Here is a 23,977-nt window from a genome sequence, read left to right as displayed (position 1 = left end):
GAGCTGCAAGAGCTCAGCCACAGACCCGGGCAGCGGCTCTGCAGGCGCCCTGGCATCTATCCGAAGGACTACTGCTGCAAATACCTAGGGTTTTGCTTGTAAAATTCAAAGAAATCCCAACCTTTGTCAGAGAAAGTGAGTCCTACCCCCATCTTCCAGGGAGCCTCGCGGTCACCAGCCATGGGCGAACCCCCTGAGGAGGCACAATTCCTTTGTCAGCCTTTTGTACTCGTGCTGATGTTGAAGTGGGGATGGAGAGAGTCAAAGAGGGAGAATTTACACTTACATTTTCTTTATAGGAATGTGGAATATGTGCTGGCCCTTTGGAGTCTAACAGAGTGTCTGCCAGAGATCACCTGACCGTGGACTACAAAATAAAGCCCACTCACGCTCCCAATGTGGTGTTTTTATGTTTCTTCTATTTAAAAAAAGGAACCCAAAGAAATGTCTTATTTCACATCCACATTTCCTCAGTCCTCAAGCTATTCCAGCACCAACATCTCTCACGCTCTACAGGTAGGACCGTGCAGAACACGAGGGGAACAGGCCGTCTAACCCCAGGACCGAGCGCAGGCATTACTGACACTGAGGGCGCACCTCTGCAGGCTCAGGGCGGCCCCGCGGGGCCTGTGGCCTCAACAAACACACATGAGCAAAGGAGGGAGCCCCTCAGCTGGCTTCTCAGCGGCGGGAGGGAGCTCAGTGTTCTCCGGCATATCCCGAGTCCCAGCACTCCGGAAGCTGCTTCTGAAAACCATCTCCTTACCTATGTCATTATTCCTGTGCCCAAAATCCACTGTCATATACAGGAAATATTATTAGGGATGTTATTCAGATTTACCATAGAATTCATACAAGTTTTGAGGATTTGGCTCTTCAGTTTTTCTCTCCTGTCCTGACAGGGAGCATAGGACTTCACCAGAGCGACGAGCGCCCTTTCTTTAGAACAGACGCAGAATTAACCACCCAGTCACGGAGATAAACTTTTGCTTATGATTTGTTGAGTTGTAAGGCAGCATTTATGGCATACTTCTCTCAATAACCAGAATGAAACTTAGAAGCACATCTAAGCACAGGGAGGCCTCATTTCCCCAACAGCCATTGTTTACCTGTACACGAATAGTCGTCGATCCTGATGTACCCGGTTTTGCAGACGCACATGAAGGACCCCGGGGTGTTGACGCACATCGTGTTCTCGCGGCAGTAATGGCGCCCTTCAGCGCACTCGTCGATGTCTGCGAAGGAAACATGGGGCACGGAGGTCAACAGAGTGGCCAATATTCTAGAGTTTCTCTGTAATTTTCCTCTGTGGGAACAGGCCAATAGACTGATTAAAAAGCATTTTAAAATTACCCAAAGCCCATCCTTTAATAGGAATGTCTGATGTTCGAGTGACAGAAACCATGAAAGTTCTTTTCCAACAGCTCCTGCCAGTGTTTCCCAGATGTCTGTGTATTCCGATTTGCATCATTCTAAGGATACTGGGAAACTGCCAGTGCCCTGCCTACGTGTGCTGGATGAATCGATCAGAAAGTGTGGCTGAGCTCCCTCGGAGCCTTGGAAAGTTCAATCACTGAGCCAACAATGTATTATTTTTTGATTCACTGAATATTCTGTATGCTTTGGGAGACCCTGTAAGAGGTAGATAAAATATTCAATATACTCCAGAACTTGAATAACTTCACTTAAAGATATGAAAGCAATGACATGTAGCTTATTAGAGATACAAACTGAGCTGGCCCAGTAAGAGTCTGAACAGGGATGAAGTTACCAAACAGATCTGGTATTAATGAGAAGCTGTGAAGTGATAAGATTGTATTGAAGAATTTCCATAGTAATTCACATGCCAAGTTTTAAGCATAAAGACTTACAAATTCTAAGCCATAATAGGCACTAGAAATGGAAAGAATGAATTTTGACAATAGTTGTCCCCATTTTACAACTCCTCTCTGCACGGAAGGTAAAGTATGTTACAGGTGTCTATTCATTACATAACACTGTTTATTAAGGACCTCAGTGCACTGAGCAGGAGAGAAGTCCACCTTCTCAAATACCTGTGGAGACCCCTCACGGTAGCACTGTCCTCATTTGTATTTGCCCGAGAAAAGGATCAATCGCAGGAGATAGCCAGGCGACCCACCGCTATGTAAGTCACGTGGTTCATAAAACCACAGCCCCGTCCGCAGTCCCGAGAGGGTCAAAGGAAGGAAGTGACATGACCTCAGGAACCTGTGTTTCATGGCTACAGGGCTCTTGGCAATCTTCTGAGCTGGCTACTTATTTTACAGTGGAAAAGCTGGCCTAGAAAGACTCAATTTTCCATTCAACTTTGAACTGAAAGTCACCTCGATAAATTACAAACCTCTGTGCACACAATCCCCACACCCCCCACTTTGGCCCCATTTTCTGGGCTTTCTACTGTACGACCTCACTGCTCTTCCCTCAATGTGCTGTGGCCACACGAGCTCCTGGTCCTTCCTTGGGGGGCACTGTGTCCCCTACACCTCGTGCCTTCGCATATGCTTCCTCTCCCCATGACCACCCCAGGGGGTCTTGTCTACCTGTGGTTCGTGCCTCAACAGTCTGTGTGAGTGTCTCTCTGTGAAAACCCCCAGTGAAGCACTACCTGTTCCCCAGGAACTCTGCAATGTTTCCACTGTAGAGTCACCACCGTAGCTTTACTAATTTTTGTAAGCTTCTCCCCAGTAAGCCATGTATGCTCTTCAAGAGTAGCGATCATCTATTCATGTTTCTTAACTCTGGCTGCACATTTTATTTGACCGGGATATTTTCAAAACATTGGTTCTTGGGACAACTCACAACCCCCCGCTGCAATTCTGATTTTATTGTCTGTGATGGGACACGGACAACGATTTTTTGTTCAATTTTCTCCATACTGAGTCCAATGCAGGGATCAGCAACACCGCAATGAAGAGCCAAGTAATGAACATTTTGGGCTTTGGGGGTCACGGCATCTCTGCTGCAACTTTGACCCTGTTGTTCTAACAGGGGAGCCACACAGTAAGTACTGAAGTAGCCTTTCCATGTTCCAATAAAACTTTATTGACAAGAACAGACAGGTGGTGAATCAGACCTGGCCTGCACACCATGGTTAGATGAACTGGTCTGACGCACAGCCAGGGTTGAGAATCACTGAGCATACAACTCATTTTTGTTCTACAATACCTTGTACTATGTCCAGGACACTATGGGGTCTGTCTTGCCTGAGGGTCTCAGCCCCGGGCAGGTTCACTATGGATTCGGTGAGACCAAGGAATGATGAGGGAGCCTTCTTGGGGTAAAAGGGTTTATACCCGACTTTTTTCCCCTGGTGGTAGTTTGAGCACTGGAATCACGCTGCACCCCGCAGTCTGCAGGTCTGCCATCATCCTTCATGTCTGCCTCCGCCCAGAGCACTGGGCAGGGCCCTTTACACAGGGACTCAGTCAGCAGCAGCTCACTGCCTACGGGTGCAGGAGCAGCAGCCCAGCAGCAGGCCAGTTACATCATCAGGTAGGTTAGCGTCAGGTGAGGATTCAGGCCACAGAAACTTCCATTTTCCCAACAGGGTCAATAAGTGCTACAGAAAGAATGAATAAATGCTTCAAGGCTCGTTCAAGGAAGACCTAAGAGGGGCTCTCAGCATCTCTGACTTCTAGTCTAACACCTTCTCGTGACACCATGCTACTGCTAAATGCTGAGCCGGAAATCGAACTCTAAATGCCCTGAGGGCTACGATGAAAACTCATTTGCATGCAAGGTCTTGAGATCAGAGCAGGGATCACACGGGATCCCTGGACTTGAGCCCTGCGCCCTTGAGCAGGTGCCGTGGAGAAGCAGAAGTTACTGAAGGCAGCCGCAGGGCACCCAGGCATAAGCTCCCAAGCCGGAGGGATGGCAGCGACGCGGCCCACGCTCACGAGCCCATGAGATCCTGCCTTTCAGGACAAGAAAGCCACGGTAACAAACACAAGGGGACAGAAACATCCTGGCTGTGGGAGGGTAGAGTGGCCACCTGCGCTGTGCCATCTCCTCGACAGGAGGGTGGTTCCCAGGGAGAGACCGTCGCTCCTGGTGGTCCAGGAAATAGCTTCAATGCCCAGACCACGACGGAGCGCAGCTGGGGCATCGATGACTGGAACGCGCCTCCCTCCAAACAGCGGCGTGGGGAAGGCGGCCGCCCCGGCAGGCAGAGCTTCCCAAGCCGGCAGGTGCACCCAGGCCCTCCCAAAAACACCTAAGGAATAGGAACTCTGAGTGGGCTAGTGCCCTCTGGCAAGAAACAGGGAGAAGAGATGGTGAATTAGGGTGATTTCTGTTCATGAGACCTTATGTGCAGCCACAGTTATTAGACAATCTGGTTTATAAGACAAACAAGGAAGCTTTGTGAAAAGTAAGTTGGCCTTCTAAATACTGTCTCTACCGGCTGCCTGTAGCTCGGTCTACATCGCAGACTGCTGGCGGTCATCAGCCCACCCAGTTTTCTTTTGTACATGTTCCCCTTTTAAGCTATCACGTCATCTGAGAAAACACAATGTCGTGTCATAAAGCAGAAACAAGAAGCTTATTTAATGTGAAGTCTTTTAGGAACTTGAACAACGTGGATCACATGCTGGATTAATGACCAAGAGCTATGACGCATCCGGCCTACTTCCCAGAGCCTCTGAACCTTCTCCTCTCTCTGAACCTTAATTTCATCATCTATAAAAACAAGGGCTGGAGGTCTCTAAGGCATCACCGGCCACCACACCTCACAGTTCTAATGGGGAGAACACAATTCTGCAGGATTTTGCAGCTCACGCTCATCCTTCACCAGATCAAAGAAGCGGAAGCAGACCGTGTGTCTGCCACTTGAACAAGTTCTCTTGCTCTGGGATAATTCAAGCTGCCCTATTTTAGAAACAGGAATTTGTAAATTTATAAATTCCTTTTTATCCTATCTGCAAGCGGAGGCTTTGTAATTGTTCAGAATCACAGACTTTCAGACCTCAAAGGAGTTTTAGAAACCATCTAACTCACCCGCAGTTACTTCTAGCTAAAGAAACGGAGGCACAGAGCGGCCGGAGACACAGGTGTGGAAAGGACGGGGTCACGAAACCCTTGTGAGCACATTAGAAAATGCGGACCTCATCCTTTATGGAACAGAAAAGGCTTTGGGAGAGGAATAATTGAATCAGATTTGTGTTTTTGAAAGATTCCCCAGGCACAAATTTACACAGTTAATGAGTGGCAATCATAACAGAAACACTGTTTCCAAACCCCAGGACCCAAATATAAGGTTCCCTTTGGCCTAACAGCTAAGTCCCCAGGCTGACTTCGGAGCAGCGGGCGCTGGGCATGCTGCCCCCCTGCTGTGTGCTGGCACCACAGCCCAGCAGCCCCGGGCGCACGCCCTGTGTGTCGCTGACGCTGTGTTTTAAAAGTCTGGTGCACTTCTAGGCTGCAGCGATTATCTCCATTTTGTCCCGTAAAAGGATTATATTAGCATGTTAATGAACACTAATGCCTTCTTGCTCAGCCAATAAAATCATAAAGTTATGCAGCTCAATGGCAAGGACTCCACATATTGGAGAAAAATGCAAATCGGTAGGGGCTGTTGCTAAGTCTGCCCACCAGCTGTGAGAAACTGGCTGAGAAAAGTAGACCAAGGAGAAGCCTGGTAATTCTCAAACCAGGGAGGAGACGAGGTCCTGAGAAATGCGAATCTGGAAAGAAACTTGAGAGTAACATTTGGGAAGATAAGAGCATTTTTAAAAATAAAAAATTTGCAAGTATAAATAGGCTGCTCAGTGGAAAAATCAGTAAAGAATAAATGAAAAATGTCATTTACAAACAGACTAACATTTAAGGGAACTGCCAGCAATCATGTTTTAAAGTCAGTGATATTAATGAGCTTGTTTACCAAGTATTACTTTTTATGTATTAAAAATGATATCTTTCATATGCTAATGGATGTGACTTTTCAACATCTCAGAATGATAGCCATACATTTCCTTCTTTCATTTTTTAAAATTCATTCACTGTAAACTGTATGTCACATTCTTCAAGAAGAGCAACAGCTCCAGCATTATATCAGTTTTCTTGCTACTCTGTAGAATATATTATTCCTGACTTTGGGATTCCTGAATTAAATCTATATATACACGGGGAGGGAGAGACAGGGAGACATGCAGTAGGAAAACTTGGAGACAGGGTGGAGAGTGGATCATAAGCTAATACCTACGGGGAAAGATAAGATAATCTGGAACACTAAGGGGCAGAGGAAGCAAAGACATGACTAGTTGATCCATGTAAGTAATATTTGTTGAATTTCTATCACATCAAGGAATTAGCCTTGACACCAAAGGCCCAGCCTTGAACAAGACAGGCATAGTATCTGTCTTTGCAGAGCGTATGGTCTATCTGATGAGAGACAAATAATGATTTTTTTTAATGTTATGAGTTTGATAAGAACAGTGCCACCTGGGAAAAAGAGCGAGGGCTCCAAATCCAGTCTCCCAGGCAAGGCAACACCTCCAGGGGGATGTGACACCTGAGCACAGGACCGAAGGAGACGCAAGCTGGCCAAGTGAGGTGGCAAAGAGGAGGCTTTTCAAGCAAGGGCGTTTTGTGCAAATGCTGCAGGTAAGAGGAGTTGATACGGTCCAAGAAAACAACAGTCAGTGTGGCCAGTGAAGCCAGCAGAGCTCCTACAAGCCACGCGAAACCATTGGATGTTACCCTGTGATCAGTGGTAACCCATGAAAAGCTTTTAAATTAATTTTTAATGTATCCCATGTGCAGGTAGTATAAAATGTAAAGATACAGTGGAGTGCACGATATAGTAAGTCTGACCCTCGGCCACTCAGTTCCCCTCTCCTAATCCCCAAGACAACCTCTGTTAGCAATTTCTTGTGCAGCCTCCCACAGACGCTCTGAGCTCATGGGAGCACACGCATCATGGGTAGTGTGTGCTTCTCCTCTGGAGGGCGTTAAGCAGGGGAATGAGATGACATCAGTTGCTAAGCAAGCTCTTTTTCCTGCAAGGATGGATAAGAGCATGGGTTACAGAAGGGCAAGCCCAGAAGCAGGGAGAAGTTTACCTGGTTTGGGTTCCTGTCTGGGACGGTGTGTCCTGGCAGAGTACGGAGAGAGCGGGGCGGGTTAGGGTATGCGTTAGGCTTTAACCCTGACTGCACTCCGGCACTGACCAGATGCCTGGACGCCTGCAGACGGAGGAGGGAAGCTCTCAGGGATAATGTCTCCTTTTTTAACTGGGTGGCTCTGTACTGGAGGGAACTGGGGGAGTGCCCTTGGGTGACAGAGGAGTAAGGCTTTGGATGTGTTGAATTTGAGATGCTTATGACATATCGGAGGAGAAGGTCCAAGAGGCAGTGAGACGTGTGGGCTGGAGCTCAGGATGGGGAGCCCTGCAAGGAGGAGCTGAGCAAAGCATGTGTGAGACACATCGCCCAGGGAGAGGGGCAGAAAGAAGAGAAACTGCAGACGGAGCCCTAGGGTGCCATCACTGGAGGGGCAAGTGAAGAAAGGTGACTGCTCGGAGAAGGAGCAGCAGTGCCAGGCGTGCGCGGGAGGCAGGCAAGCGGCAGAACGGCAGTCGGCTGTCTCCCCCTCTTCACGTGGGGCAACCCCTACCTCCCCAAGACAGAAGTCACCCCAGTGCTGGGGACAGCCAGTGTGCAGGCCTGTAACCCAGGACCGCCACCGGGGCACTCGTGCAAAAGCTTCGATGTGGAAGAGACCCCGTGACTCAGAAAGGGAGCCAGTCTTCTAAGCAGCTGGAGGGGCGCTCAGCACAGGGGCGCGGCAGTGCGGGGCTTCTGAGCCCAGGCCTGGGCGCCGGTGACGAGCACGCAATGCTGTGCTGCCGACACCGGCAGCGGAGGCGCTGAGCTGGCACGTGGGGCAGGGCTGGTCTGGGCTGATCATCGGCTGACCGGTCCTCCCGCAGGTATTGTGAACCACCCAACATCCTTCAATATCTCTTTCTGCTGAAACTACCAGAGATTCCGTCGTTTGCAACTGATCCCTGATCAGTACAATACAGTATCATGAGGACAGGTAAGTAAGTGTTTGAAAGAGGGAGTGATCAGTAGAATTAATTGCTGCCTAAAGGTCAAGTAAGATACAGGCTGAAAGGTGAAAGGTGTCTGACTTAACAATGTAGACGTGATCCGTGACCTTGGGATAATAGGTGGAAACTCTAGACTGAAGAGGGTTAAGGAGAGCGTCTGACACTGAAATGGAAACAGCAAAAACAGACCACACCTGTAAGAAATGTGGCTGTGAAGGGGACGAGGGGCAATGACACCAAAGCCAGAAGGGCATGTGGGATAAAGGAGAAACCTGAGCGTATTTAAAAGCCGGCAGGAAGGGGCAAATGGAAGGAAGCTGAAAACTGACTGTGGGGGATGATGGACGGAGCCGGTTTCCTGAGAAGGCAGAAGAGACCCACCGGACCCACTGCTCCTGGGGGGCGGGCTAGCCATCTGCTGAGGGCGGGGAGGAGGAAGAAAGGGTGGGTATGGGTGACGGCAGCAGGAGGATGAGGAAGGTCCTGTTCCGCGTGGATCGGTGGTAAAGAAGTTACCTGCTGAGCACGAGCGAACGCAGTCAGAGGCCTGCAGGGTCAGGTCTGAAATCTTCGCAGGGAGGGAGAGGAAACGGGGCTGATGCGCAGTGACAGGCCAAGCCGAGTGTAGTCCAGCGGGGGCTGCCCACCACACACGTCTGCCACTTACACCTGCACACACACTGATCCCCAGTGCCTGTGCAGATGTGTCATATGTTAATTCTCATAGTGACGCTGGCAGCCTGGGGGGAAGAGGGTTACCTCCAGCCCCTTTCCACAGCCGAGGGCTGTCCAAAGCCTAGAGGTTTCCCCGATGACTGCTGTGAGTCAGTGGTTGGCAGATCTAGAGGAAAAGCACTCCATTCAACCCACTGTTCCTCGACAGGCTGGTCCCTATCTTTGCAGTCCGATCTATCGCCACTCCTGGATTTAAGCCTCCTGTTGCAGACCAACTCTAAATTAGCATTTTAAAATATTACAAACTATTTAAACAACTATGTATATTTTGCCAAAAACAAGGGTTTCAGTTGCTGCAACAGCCCAATTGCTGCGCACCCAGGGTCCCCACACCACTGCCTGCGTGGAAGGCCTGAGCCACGCCAACTTCCAGCCGCTCGTCCTGACGAGCTGAACTTGACGATCCTCGTCGATGCTCACGTTCATCAGGAGGCCTCACCTCACAACAACCCAATTCACACCAACGCATTCTGCCACTTCAGTCCCCTGTCCTCGCCATCACATTCCTATTGGAGGACGCAATAATTTGTAAAACGTCTGCTTGGGAGTGCTTTCTTCCTATTAAAGAAAAATTACTTGGAGGAAATTTAAAGTGGAATAGAAAGTAAAAAATGAAAATGTATTTATGTATTATTAAAATCCCTGGGACATACTTTTGTATGGTGCCAATGAATAAGAGAGGTGACTCACAACCATCATCCCCTCATCTCCTCGGATGCTTCCTGTGCACGAAAGGGGACCCCAGCTTTCCAGCGTGTCCGGACACGAGGCCCTTCGTGCTCGGCACAGCCACCTGCTCCGGAAGAGCCATTTGCCCAGAAGGCTAATCCCTTCTCCACCACGGAACCCAAATTACTCTGTCACATCCTTTGCAGTTGGGCCTAATTGCTTCCCCCAATCCACAGCTATTGTTGTCTGCTAAAAATATATGCCTATTTCTACCCATATTAATAGGGAAACTAACATTTGCTCCCACGTCTGTTGCTTTGACTACATCATGTCATTTTTCTTCACAGCAGCTTATATTTTCACAATATATCCCAAGCCTCATCTCAGGATCGCCAAAGAGCTAGATTTATCCATGAAATCCTTGGGTGCTTCTGGCCGCACTGTTTCCCTCCACTGACTGTGCCAGCACTTCCATCTCCTACCTCCAAGCCTGCCTGTACTGCCCTTGATGCCACATTGATCTTATTTTATACTGCAGTCGGTCCTTCTTTTTGAAAACTATTGAATACATAAAAGAAGAGAATTGTAGAAAGAACGCTAATAGTTGTGTTTTATCTCAATTTGTTCATTGACTACAATACTTTCAACCAATATAACTAGACCATATGACTTGGATTTCTTAGAAGGCAAGAGAGACTGGTTTTTATAACCTAATCCCCACGTTACACCTGCCTTTGAACTTAATGGAGCTGCAAAAAGACTGTTTCCATCAGTTACATTTTTTTAAATTATTCATCAAGTAATGCCCCACATATCACTTCAAATGGACTCTATTCCAGAGAAAAGGTTCTTTTTGAAAAAATAATTTCAATTTATCTAATAAAAAATAATAATGAATTGCTGCTTCACATAAGATACCAGCAAACAATTTAAAATGAACTGCTTAATTCTAAGTAATTCTTCTAATATTAATAAACAAGTACATGCCTATGTAACTATCAAGTGTGTTAACCTTTAGTCATTGACAGGAAAATAACATGAATTCCCATGGTTACATTTAAAGTCTTATCATATAATTTGCAAAATGAGGATGTATTATACATATTCTACACCCAAGAACTAGTTACCCAGACCAGAAGGGAATTTGGCATAAAGTGGCTTGGTTCTGGATACAGCCCATGGTAACTTAGTTACTGAAGTACCTAAAAATCTCATTATAATTGGTTTAAAATGTAAGACAATATCATCATATGGACTCTAAGAGTATTTTTGCCTCAAGTTTCCAATAAATACTGTAATATCTTTGTTCCAAAAATAAATTCATATTGCATGAATTGACTGACACACTGGTAGTCAGAAAATATATGTGAAAACACACAAGTTTAATGATAAATTTTTACCAAGGACTTATTTTTCTGGAAGGCCTTTTCCCATACTTAATCTTATTTGACCTCTACTTCCCCAACAACCACACAAGACAAATTCTCCCCATTTAATAGGCGAGGAGACTGAGGCTCAGAGGTATTAGGTAATTTGTTTATGTTTCCACAGTTCGTAACTATCAGAGGTAAGAATTAAAGTCTTCTTCTGGGGTGTTCTTTCCATAACATCAAAACTGCCTCCAATTGTCAAAAATGGAAAGATTTTTATTTGATCCATATAAACATTTTACATTTATGTGTCTATTAAATCCTCAAAACTTCTGACGTATATTTAAAAAAAATAATCACTGCATATATAAATCTGCAAACCCATCTAGGTGCCAGAATGACACTTCATGCTAAAGGAGTGCGTACAAAATAAGCATTTGTTCTGACTCACTTTTCCGCATTAACACGATCGACTGGTAAAAAGGTGACAGAATTATAAATACTTGTTAAGATTGACAGGCAGTAAACCTTTGTATCATATTACAAAGAAATGCAAACATGAGCAATTTGGTGAGAATAGTGGGCCAAAAAAACTTCAAATCATACCAGAAACTCAGTCATGTCACAAGCTATGGGTGCAGATTTCCTCGGCTGCTGCTGAATCTGCGGCCTCTCTTCAGTTAATCTTCCCAGTGATGCTGAGTGTACCTGAGTGACCTATCGGTGCAGGAATAAATCACACTTACTGACACTGCCTGCCACCCGGCTCCCAGACATCCTCTGGGCCTTTCCCATGTCCCGAGTCTCTCCCAGAGCTTGTACACTTCCCTGTGTCCCTACTTTATTCCTCTAAAAGAAGCTTCCATCCCCAAAGCTACAAAGCTCTTGAGACATCATGCAGCTTCTTCTTCAGTCTTCAGAGAATGCTTACGGCTGCTCAAGAATGGAAAAAATATTGTTTCGGCCCCTGGGGCCTAGGCCCATAGTAGCCTTGTTTCCATCCTAAATGTAAGAGTGTACCCCCTTCCCCCTCATCACACGGTATCTCTCCCACCATTCAGTGTTAAAACAAGTCCATAAACCTTGTACATAATTCTCTCCACCTCTGGTATAAAACCAAAAGCCAACAAGAGAATCTAACAGAACAGACAGACACTGGGGGAGGCATCACACCCCCACACAGCCTGGCCCTGTTCTTCACTCAGCTGAAACCAGCAGTTCTCAGTGGGGGGCAATTCTGCCCTCCAGGAATGTGGCCACATCTGGACATTTCCAGTCATCACAACTGCAAGGGGGGACCGGCACAGGCGCAGAGGCCGCGGATGCCGCTAACACCCTAAAATGCCCAGGTCACCCCGTTACCACAGGGAGTGATCCAGTGCCAAGCTGCAAGAGTGGAGAGGCTGGGTAACCCTGCATCAGTTAGCACGGCTGTGACACAGAAACGCGCGCCCGCACGGGCTCATCGGCTCACCTTCCCAGCACGAGCACACTCAGCGGAGATTCCAGGACAATAAAGACTTCTGAAATCCATCCTTACAAGGACACTGATTAATCAGAATTCATCTGGGCTAGTCCTTTTCAAACTTTAACGTGCATAAGAACCAGCTGGGAAGCTGTGAAAATGCAGATTTTTGAGACCCGACCCTGACCCACCTAAGCAGAACGCAGGTGGCATTTTAACAAGCACCGCAGGCAGCTCCCGCGCAGCTTGGACCGCCTCTAGGAAACCTGGCCTAGGAAACCAAACCGGTGAAAATGATTGAGGCCATGAGACTGTACTCTCTCCAGTGGGCACATGGCTGAGAAACAGGGGGCAGCTCCCAAATCATCATGGTGACACACTCTCTGCCGTGAACCAGGCTCTTCAGACCTCCAAGTGGGCAGAGACCCCCGGAATGCCTCGTCCACGTGCCGGCTCTGACCCGTGGGTCTGGGATCAAGCATGGGATTCCGCATTCCACCAGCTCCCAGGTGGCGGCCTGTTGGCTGGTCTTTGCGCCACCACGCTGAAGACTCAGGTCCTAAAAAATAACTGCCATAAAGTATAAAGACATGACTGCTTGTATGAACAAAGCACAAAACCATTAACTGTGACTCTCCTTCCACTTGCATTTGGAAAACGGGCATGGACTTCAACTGGGACCTCCACAGAGAGCCATCTGCACGAGAGAGGGGACTTCGTCGGTGTTGCTCATGGCCATATGACCAGCACCCTTCAAGGCCTGGCACACAGTAGGTGTTCAACAAATACCACGAACAAACAAATGCTGGTCTAAAGATTTTGTATGCCAAGCCTAGTGACAGAAGGGAATCGTAAATCAAACTCCCAAGAAGAGCCTAGAGATTCACCTCAGAGAGAAGAACGGTCCTCAGCCCTACGATACAGAGATATGTCAGTGGCTCATGGCTGATTTATGATTTCTTCTCTGGATAGCACCCCCAGTGACCATGAACTCCAACAGACTTGAATATGAGTATTTTGTAGAGAAGTGCATTCCTGGGGCCGGGTGGGGGGAGTCGGCTGGCCATTACAGTCACACAGCTATGGTGTTTTGTTTCAAAATATGGGTGGTACTGATTGCTTCTGCAATTTCCTTCCCATGAGAAACTATGCCTGAGAAGGAATTCAGAGAGGTTTAATCTTTACTAGATACGATTAAAAAAAATATAAAGTCCTCCTTTCATATCAGAGGAGACCTGGCTTCAAAAAAATAATGCCCTTCCTCTGCTTTGGCACCTAAATGAAGTTCATGAACGACTGGGGATCGCCTGAATCAGACAGAGCTGAAGTCAGATGGCGGAGAGCAAACGGTGGTTGAACCCAGAAGAACCACTAACGCACAGTTCAGATCTGGCTGCGAGGCTTGCTGGGGTCCTTCGGAGCCTTTGGGCTCGGACCGGAGCCGCGCCCCGGCCCTCCAGGGTCCCTGGCCTTTGGGCTCAGAACAGAGATGCGCCCCCGGCCCTCCAGGGTCCCTGGCCTTTGGGCTCGGACTGGAGCAGCGACCCTGGGCCTCCAGGGCCTCCAGCCGTTGACTACAGCTCTTCTCAGCCTCATAATCACATGAGCGGATTCTTTTTAATCCATCTTTCTCTCTCTCTCTCTCTGTTTATCTATATATTTCTTATTGATTCTGTTTTCCTGGAGAACCCTGGTTGCTAGAGTAAGCTTGGTCTTTTTTTATTTAAGAAACAGCCATAACGCAGCACGGAGTGCACATCATTAACCACGGATTTGAGAGCCACGGCACACTCTGTGGGGTTCCCTAATCAGTCCCTTAGGGCTCGCCCCTCTGGTGATTTACCCCACTCTGTAAGCAGGCTCCCATTCTCTGCAGTGGGGACTTTCTGTGCTGGGTTTATAATCAGATAATTAAGCTCATTCTGCATCCTTCCCTTGAGCGACTCTGAGGCCATCACCCAGCCTACCCTCAAGTCCTCTCCGACGGGCTCTGGACCCTATAGTTAATGACAGGCACACACCTGCCATGGAAGGAATTCATTACCAAATGGATCAGTTGTGAAATGGTACACAGCTGGGAAAGAAAGGAGGGCGGGAGGGAAGCAGGAAGGGAGAAAAGATGCCAGGACAGAGGGGGGCGGGAGGGGAAGGACAGGAGCGGAAGACAGAGAGTGTCTTCCCCTGCCTTCCTGTGGGGGTTGTTTCCCATGGCCTCAGCTCATTACAGAGTCTCTAGTGCCAATGAACTGCTTTCTGGATGGATTACAGATTTTTTTTCCCTTTTCAGAAACATACAATTTTTAAAGCTAGTTAACTGCTCTAAAAAATGTCTTTCTAAAGGAAAATACATATGCTATTCTCACTTACAAAAATACGAGTTAGTTTACCTAATAAGTAAATTAAAACTAGTAAAAATTTTAAGACACCAAATCTGAAGATAAAAGATGTGGATTTGAATCCTGGGTTACTGTTTGCTGCCTGGGAAAATGATTTAGGGCAAACATTTGATTCCCAAACTCCTCAGTTTTTTCAGTCACAAAACAGGAGATTATAAACAGTGTCTGCATCACAGGGTAGCTGGGCAAAATGAGATAACCGTACGTGGAAAGCATTTTAAATGCCAATGAAGAACCACGTGGTTATTAGCAATTGGTGCTATTTTTATTATAGCCCCAGTGACAAACAACAGAAGGAAAGAAGGATACAGAACAGACAAAATAGAGAAATCATTTGTTTTCATTAAAAGTTATTCCCACATTACTATACATGGGCTAGAATGTCCTGAAACACAGAACAAGAAAGATGGTGGCAGAGGCATCACCAAGCTTAGGATGGTATTAAAAAGACAAGAATGGTGGGAGGAGATAGGGTTTCTTTTGATGTGATGAGTTAAAAAAAAAAAGAAATTAGGTATTTGAAGCGGATATCTAAACATAATAATTTATAGTTTATGCTTGAAGGCACGCCGAACCTGGCACATGCAGGTGCCAAACAAATGTGTGTTAACATTTTGATCTCCATGCTCAGCTGGCATTTACTAAGCACCTTCTACATGCCAGACATTTGATGTTCAAATGAATTGATTTGCAAATTGTAGATAGACTTCAAATCTTAGGTAAAAACTAAGTGTTCAGGAAAATCAATGCTGAAGGTAGGGGAATTTCTGGGATTTGTGGTCCTTTTAATATGCATGCCATTTATCAGTACACATATAATTTAACAAATATGAGTGTCACAAATGAGTAGATTCCCTTTCTTTCACTATTCAAAATAATTTTTTAAAGGCCAAAACATACCAGTTTAAAACAACTGAATCCCTTTTTAGTTATAAAAAACAATATGCTGATTAGACTTTCCTTCATGATATAAATACAATTCAATAAGCTTAATTCTTGTCCTGGATAATTCCTTAGTGATGGGGTAGCCTAAAAGTGGCCATCTGTTCACAATATCTAAGCATTTCAAGTTATCAATAAACAAGTACTTCTTAAACTCTATATTGTCTCAATTTTAGAAGTTTGGGAAAATTCAGGGAGAATGAATAAGCAGTCTATGAAACAAGATACATTATACGCAAGATAATAATATAGTATATAATGAAGCATATCAGAATGAACAATTGGATATAAGCCAGAACAGAACAGGGTGCTAATTCTGCAGTCAGATAAAAAAGTAGATTTTGAGAAAAATCAAAATAGGTTTGAGAAATTAAATCTATGTGTATTTAATTCATCAAAAAAATCTTCCCAGAAAAAATAAAAGTTAAGCAATCTGGAAGGATCATTAAATCATGGGTAGTCAGACCAAAAAGGGAAAGGGATTTCTGTCAGACGTCTGAGTTTACTGTAGAGACCATAATAAAGTGCCACGAACCGGTGGCCCACAGGATTTACTGTTTTGCAGTTCTGGAGGCTGACAGTCCAGCATCAAGGTGTCAGAAGGCCGCTCCCTCCGAGGGCTGTGAAGGACGGCTTGTTCCGCGCCCCTCACCGGGCTCTTGGTGCTTTGCTGAGAATCACTGGTGCTCCTGCCTCGTAGGTGCCTCATCCCCACCTCTGCCTTCAAGTTCATGCGACAGTCTCCCCATGTGTGTGTCCAAATCCCCCGATTTTATAAGGACAAAAGACATACTGCAGTAGAGGTCCACCCGCATCCAGTATGACCTCATCCAAACTAATTACATCTGCAACACTTCTATTTTCAAATAAGGTCACATACATTAGGGCTTCAATGAGTTTTTGAGGGACACAATTCAACCACAACAAAGATGAACCATCATGAGCAAAGGAAACGAAGAAGACAGCTGAAGATGACCTGCCGAAAGATTCACGGGTGCACAGCTTTGACACCAAGCCTTGGGACCCAGCCAAAGGGGTCTGAGCTCCATATGCTGAGCAACAGGAAGGCACTGTGGGCTCCCAGACAGAAGGCATGGTGTGTGGGAGACATTAGTGTGGACAGTGGGTCCTGGTCGGGTAAGTGGAGGGGGCAGGACACTAGAGAGAGGATCACTAAATAGAAGGTGATGTGAAGTAAAAAATATGACGGGCAGTGGCAGTCAGAATGAGATTAAAGGAGTCCAACAGAAACTCATCTATCAGAAAAAGATTATTCTTTTGGGGGATTCAGATTATACCAACTCATTTCCTATATATTCTTGTTAATTTGAAGAAATTAACAAAATATCTCACAAACATACTCCAGAGTTCATTAACCAGGTATCAATTACAATTTTGGTAGTTATGTGTAAAATGCAACTATTTAAATGACTCACTTATGCAAAATTATTTTCCTGCTCTTGGTGTAAGGCTCAAGGCTTGGACAGCAACAATGCTAGTGATTTTATGGAGTTTGGAAGTCAAGAAAAAGCTGCTTCATCATTACACACTTTAGGCCTGACCCAGTCGTGATTCCTGGTAACTACTGTGCACTAGAGAGAGAAACTTACCAAATGAATGATTTCTAAAGACACTCTCTAAATTGGACAAGAACAGACTCTTCAAGTAATGGAACAGAACAGAGAGCCCAGATATCAACCCACGCATATATACTCAAGCAATATATGATAAAGGAGCCATGAAAAATATACGGTGGGGAAAAGACTCTTCAACAACAGTGCTGGGAAAACCAGAAAACTACATGCAAGAGAATGAAATTGGGTTACTGTCCAACTCCATACCCAAAAGTAAACTAGAAATGGATCAAAGATATAAATGTAAGACATGAATCCATAAAACTCTTAGAAGAAAACACAGGCAAAAATCTCCCGAATATAAGCATGAGCAATTTCTTTCTGGACAAATCTCCCTGGGCAAGGGACACAATATCAAAAAAGAACAAGTGAGACAACATCAAACTAAAAGGCTTCTGGTCAGCAGAGGACACCATAAGCAGAGCAAAAAGGTGCCCTGCAGGGTGAGAGAATACAGTCATGAATAACTCATCTAATAAGGGGTTAACACCCAGAACATATAAAGAACTCATACGACTCAACACCAAAAAAAACAAATAACCTGATTAAAAATGGGTGGCATAGCTGAACAGACATTTTTCCAAAGAAGAAATCCAGATGGCCTACAGGCACATGAAAAAATGCTCAACATCACTAATCATCAGGGAAATGCAAATCAAAACCACAATGAGAGATCACCTCACACCAGTCAGAATGCCCACCATCCAAAGGATCAGAAATAACAAATGTTGGCGAGGATGTGGAGAAAATGGAACCCTCCTACCCTGCTGGTGGGAATGTCAAGTGAAGCATCCACTACGGAAAGCAGTATGGAGATTCCTCAAAAACTAAAATTAGAAATACTATTTGATCCAGTAATTCCACTTGCAGGAATTTACCTGAAGAGAACAAAATCCCTGATTCTAAAAGACCTATGCACCTCTATGTTCACTGCAGCATTATTTACAATAGCCAAGATACGGAATCAACCAAAGCGCCATCAGTAGCTGAATGGATAAAGAAGATGTGGTACATATACACAATGGAGTACTATCCAGCCATGAAAAAGAAGGAACCCCTGCCATTTGCAACAACATGGATGGACCTAGAGGGTATTATGCTGTGTGAAATCGGCCAAGCAGAGGAAGACATATACTGTATGATTTCACTCATTTGTGGAATCTAAAAACAAAGCAAGCAAAGCAGCAGCAGACTCCCAGACACTAAGCAGGGATGGGTGGTTACTGTGGGGGAGGGGAGGGGATAGAGGGGCACAAAATTTCAATTATGATATAAATTAATTACAGGGATTAAAGTACAGCATAGAGAATATAGTTAATGATAGTTCTGTAATATCTTTCTTTGTTGACAGACAGTAACTACACTAGTTGGGGTGAGGATGCAATAATGTAGATAATGGCTGAATCACTACATTACACACTGGAAAACAATATAACATTGTGTATGAACTATACTTCAAAGAAAATAATAAAACAATAAATAAATACAATGGAATGCAAAGATGGTCCTAACAATGTACAGTGGAGTATCAAGAAGGAAGATACAATCAAAATATCAGAAGCTCCCACTATTTCATTTAAATTGAAGATATGTAGCTAAGAACCATTCTGGGAAACAAGATGTCCAACTTAATTTTTTACTTTCATAGATTATATGTATTGACAAGAGACCAGATAAAGGGGAAAGTACTAAAAAGATTTAGTAAGAATCTACAGGGAACAAGGGACATTGAACAGAGATGAATATATAATTTTTAGATGAAAATATGATAAACACATTGGTCATAAGAAACATGTAGACCAATGCACTTCCAGATATTTTAGACCCTTTATACCTAAAAGCTGGACAAGCCATCAGTCATCAAATCCTAGTATTAGACTGCAAAACTCACTTAAGAACAAGAAGTTACATCTGCTTGGCTGAGACACTGTGGGGGGCTAGGGGAAGAGAGAACTTAAAAGGGAAAATGGGGGTGGGGAAGAAAAGCCCTTCCTTAGGCCCACTCCCCTAAGCCACAGCTTCTTCCTTCCCTTCATAAACAAACACCTGGAAAGATCCATTTTTCCCATCAGGAAACATTCGATCGCTCCAAACTGCCTCTCGTCACCACCTTTGCGCCCAGATGGCCCTACGTCCTCAATGCCAACCACAGCGCCTTCATGGAACCCCCTTGTCCTGGCGTCTGTGACACCAGCCTCTCTTCTCCGTCTGCTCACCTCTCAGCCACTACTCCACTGTCTCCATCACCGCATCTCCTTCTCTATAAAATGCTCAAGTTCTCGAGTTTACCTAAACTCTCTAGGCAATTTCTTTCATGCCCTCAACTACTATTTATATGCCAAGGAATCCAGATTTTACACACAGCTGAAACGCTGATGTCCACACCCAAGCATCTGCAGCTGGTTGCTGCCCATGGGTGTCCCCGAGGCACTAGTAGGGCACAATGCTCTTCCCAGCCAGTGTGTCTCCTAATTGACCAGCACCAGCGCCCGCCTAGTGCTCGGCCCAGAAACCTGGATGCTGACCCTAAGACCGCCCTCCTCACGCCTACCATCACAGGGTCAGGACTGTGTCACCTCACAAATGCTCTCGAATCACCCACACCTCCATCTGCACTCTTAGTGCCAACCACCACCATCTCCCACCAGTGGTCTCCCACATTCAGCCTCACCCCCACTAGCCTGAAGTGGAAGTAATTTATTTGAAACACAAATATAACCAAGACTCCTCTGCTTAAAACCTTCCATCGCTGCCACCACCGCCTTGCTCTCGGCATTAAAGCCTGAGTCTTGCTGCCTTTCAAGGTTCAAGCCCTGCTTGCCATCTGCAGCCCCTTCCCTTGCCCTCTGCCTTCCTTCAGTTCTTACAAAGTGCTTCTTTCCACCCCAAGGCCTTGGGCTTGGCTGGTTCTTCCACCGAGGAAATTGTCTTCTCTCGCACCCTTACATCTATGCCTCGCTGTTCTTCACCTCATCTTCAGGGCTCAGGGAAAACCTCCTCTTTAAGCACCACCACCCAGATGGGACCCCCATTAGCCTGTTTCTTTTTTAGGGTACTTCCACATGTGCAGTTAAATGCTCTTTGGTGTAATGATCTGCTTATTGTCTCTCTTGCCTGAGAGACTATCCGTCACATATATATCTTACTAACTGCTTCCCTCCTAGCCTAGCTTTGCGCAAAGCAGGTATTCAATAAATACTTGTCAAACTAATGCCAACACTGGCCAGTGCTACTTCAACCCTGATCAAGTGAGCTGTGGTAAAAATCAATAGTCTCAATTACAGTCGTGCCATTAAAACAACCTCACAGATTTTTAAATGAAATTTATGTTACTAACAAATTATCCCTTGCTTATATTTTTATATAATGAGTCTAATTTCTTAGAGGATCAGAACTCTAAGACCAGCTGATAGATATCATGTACAACTGCATAAAAATTGTTTTTAAAATGTTGCTTCTAAGAAGTCCAAACATCCTTGAAGTTAGCAACAGCAATAACGAAAGGAAAAGGAAACCAAATGTGATCAGATACTGCAAAACCTGTTAACGTGAATAACAAACGAATAAGTACATCCTCGTGTATAAAAAATTCAAGATCTCTAAAATAAACCATGGTTTTCCAACACTTGCTTAACTTTCAAAGATTGTATCTTTAAATGACAAGTAGATAACATGGAAGAAATACACAAACCATTTTTCAGTATGATCCATTCAGGATGGAAAACAGCTGCCCATCTGTGCTATGCATAAATTTGTAGAAAAAAAAACAATGATCTAGTCTTTACAACTAAACCAGTTTTCAATAGGTTACATTGATAAGTAATTTCCTCTGAATCTCTGGCCTCTTCCTTTCAGTTCTTTCATGTCTTAATAAATGGCAACACCATCCACGTGTTGCTTGAACTCCAAACCCCGACCCCCTCCATCCCTCTTGCATTCTCCTCCAGTAAGTATCTGTGAGTGCTGTCGGCTTGGCTTTCACAACACACCTCTCTGCCCTCTCATCACGCCACTCCCTTGACCCAGAGACCCCCAGCATCTTTGCAGAACCACCACACAGCCCTCCCGCTGGCCTGCCTGCTCACACGTCTGTTCTGCCCGCCACACCCAGACCTTGGCTCAGCTGACATACTGCAGCCAGAGCTGTCCTTCCCAGAGCAGGTCTGAGCACGTCGCTCCCCTGCCCGGCACACACCGAAAACCCCTACAAGCCTCTCTACCTCATTCTGGCCCCTACCTGATCCTCCCGTTACCTTCAAATGACACATCTGAGCATCACATTACGGCTCTCTTACTCTAGGGCATCTGCTACTCCCACTTAGGCTCTTTCTGCTTGCTATGACTTCCGCCTAGAATGTCCTCTTCTAAGCCTTTCAACGCTCCTTCCTCACCCCCAAGCCTCAGGTCAACAGTCAGCCATCCCCCATCAAGCCCCAGAGGCTGTCCCTGACCATCCCAGTTAAACTCATGCCCAACCCATCTCCCTCATGTCAACCTGTTTTTTTTTCTTCCTATGATTTATTACCACCTGAAACTGCCTTTTCTGTTTCTATGGTTACCTGCTTATTCTCCATCTTCCCCCTAACCAGGAAACTCACCAGCCTTATTCACCCTTTACTACCCAGCGCCTATGCTTGGTACACAGCAGGCGCTCACTGAAGACATATTACGTGTATGAACACACTCAACAACAAAAATGCAGCTCAAAATAGAAATTATCATAAATTAAGACTCAAAAAGAGGCAGCCCAGGACTTTCATCATGGGGTCCCACATATGCACGCTGCCAGCACCACTGGGGTCTCAAATATTAGTATATAATTTATAAATTAATTGTAAGTCAATTATTTCAATCTTTTTCTTATGAAAAATCTTTCCAAAAAGTAAGTTTAAATCTATTTCTTATGAAAAACCTTTCCAAAAAGTAATTTCAAATAAACCTGCATTATGAATCGGGAAAGGAAGCCATATGGCCTTCGTTCGGGAAAAAGGGAACAGTCTCTAGGACTCAATGGGAAGCTCATAAAGAGATACTTTGGGGAAAAATGGTTAATTTTAAAAATGAATTACAATATTTAAAGTGGAGAATCTACACTGAAAGCTAAGAGAAACTATGGGAATTTGTTTCCCAAGACCAGTCAGTCATCGAGTGGCTAAGCAGAGGATGTGCGTCTACACCTTGCCGGTGGACGGTCTCCAGGGACCGAGGTACACTCTGGACATTTGGAGAGGGGAAGTCTAGGACCCTCCAAATGCCCATGCTCCACCATATCGGGGTTCTTACTTGCAAGGCCCACTAGCTAGGCACATAATTAATGAGAATGGTTCAAATCTGTGCCTCGGGGAAATCATGCCTCACTACATCCCCTGGACCCCTGGGACCTCCATGAGCAGTCCAAGCCGCCGTGCTTGGAGTCCGTGGGCTCCCTCACCGTATCTGGGCTGTTTCCATGAAGAATAAACTGCCTAGGATATTAATGAAGACTTAAAAAAATAACCAGGAATCTATTTACTCCACTGGAGCTATTTATTAAATACCACAGAGCATGAATAAAACCACTGGGATTACTTGTAGTAGCAAACAAAAATAGCAGTGGGCACATTATCTCCTTGTAATTGATTGCCTTTGTGAGACAATATTTTCTGGAAAAATCTGACTCCAATTCTAACTGCAAGCCACAGTAATCGTATCAATATGGGAACTATCTGAATATCTAATTGTGAAATAAAGAAGGCAATTTCACAGTGAAAGTATTGTTTTAATTCCAGAAACCAGCCATATTAACTTATCAGTCTGACATGCAGCAGATAGCTAAAAAACTTTAATTGGAAAGATAATTATTCTTAGCTGATTAATATGCTTCAAATTAAATTCACTGCTTTTAATGGGCCCATCAACTTGACAACCTGGGAAATTAATAAATTTTGCTTGCAATAATCCTAGGCAGTTTATACAGCTGAGCTAGACATCAATACGAGGGTTACCTTCACAGTACGCATTGTCCTCTCGGAGTGCCCTGAAACCATCTCGACAGCTACAAACGGCCCTGTCATTCAGATTTCTGCAGACAGAATTCTCCATGCAGTTATGCCTTTCAGAACAAAAGTCATAACCTACAAGAAAAAAGAAATTTGTGGAGGTAAATGAACTATGACAAAGCAAATAAACTTGGTCCACGTAATATCTTCCTTTGATTTAGAAGCTATTTTTCCCTAAATGACTTTTGTACCTGTATCTCCATCTATTGTTTATAAAACCATATGCTTTGTGTACCAAAAAGGTTTTCTTTATGTTTAACTCAGTTACTGCCTACCTCAAGTTAATCTTATGTATCTTTGTTTCTGACTTTTTAAGTGCTTTCAAGTGCCTGGTAGTCTAATTATAGTCTCCCAAGTATCTGAAACAAAGAAAGATTATTGGAGCCCAGAAAGCAGTTTCACAGTAAAGAAGATAACATAGTAAGAAAGTGATCTGAGAACTAGGGGTTAAACATTATAAATGACTATGCGTAATACAGACCAGGTCAGATGAAAGGTGTACTTTGGGTATTTAAGAAGTGAAATAGTCTGGGATCCTTAAAAAAAAAGTCTAAACATGTTCAAAAATGAAAATTTTATCATTTTAATCTAATTTTCTTTAGAAATCTGCAAGACAAAGTATGTCCAGCCAAAAGAAGATGATTTTCATGAATT

General features: G+C 44.9%; 1 protein-coding gene across 2 annotated transcripts in view; it reads right to left on the bottom strand.

The window, feature by feature from the left end:
• Positions 1-23,977, bottom strand: part of NELL2 (neural EGFL like 2) — a 253,190-nt gene that overhangs the window by 109,404 nt on the left and 119,809 nt on the right. For both annotated transcript variants that reach the window (XM_037009597.2, XM_037009594.2), the window contains exons 12-13: positions 23,270-23,398; positions 1,110-1,235 (exon numbers count right to left, since the gene is read on the bottom strand). In XM_037009597.2, the coding sequence (XP_036865492.2) occupies positions 1,110-1,235; positions 23,270-23,398 (255 nt within the window). The remainder of the gene's footprint in view (positions 1-1,109; positions 1,236-23,269; positions 23,399-23,977) is intronic.

This window comes from Manis javanica, chromosome 15, assembly GCF_040802235.1.
Source record: "Manis javanica isolate MJ-LG chromosome 15, MJ_LKY, whole genome shotgun sequence".
Classification (NCBI taxonomy): domain Eukaryota; kingdom Metazoa; phylum Chordata; class Mammalia; order Pholidota; family Manidae; genus Manis; species Manis javanica.
This window is presented reverse-complemented; position numbering and strand designations above follow the sequence as displayed.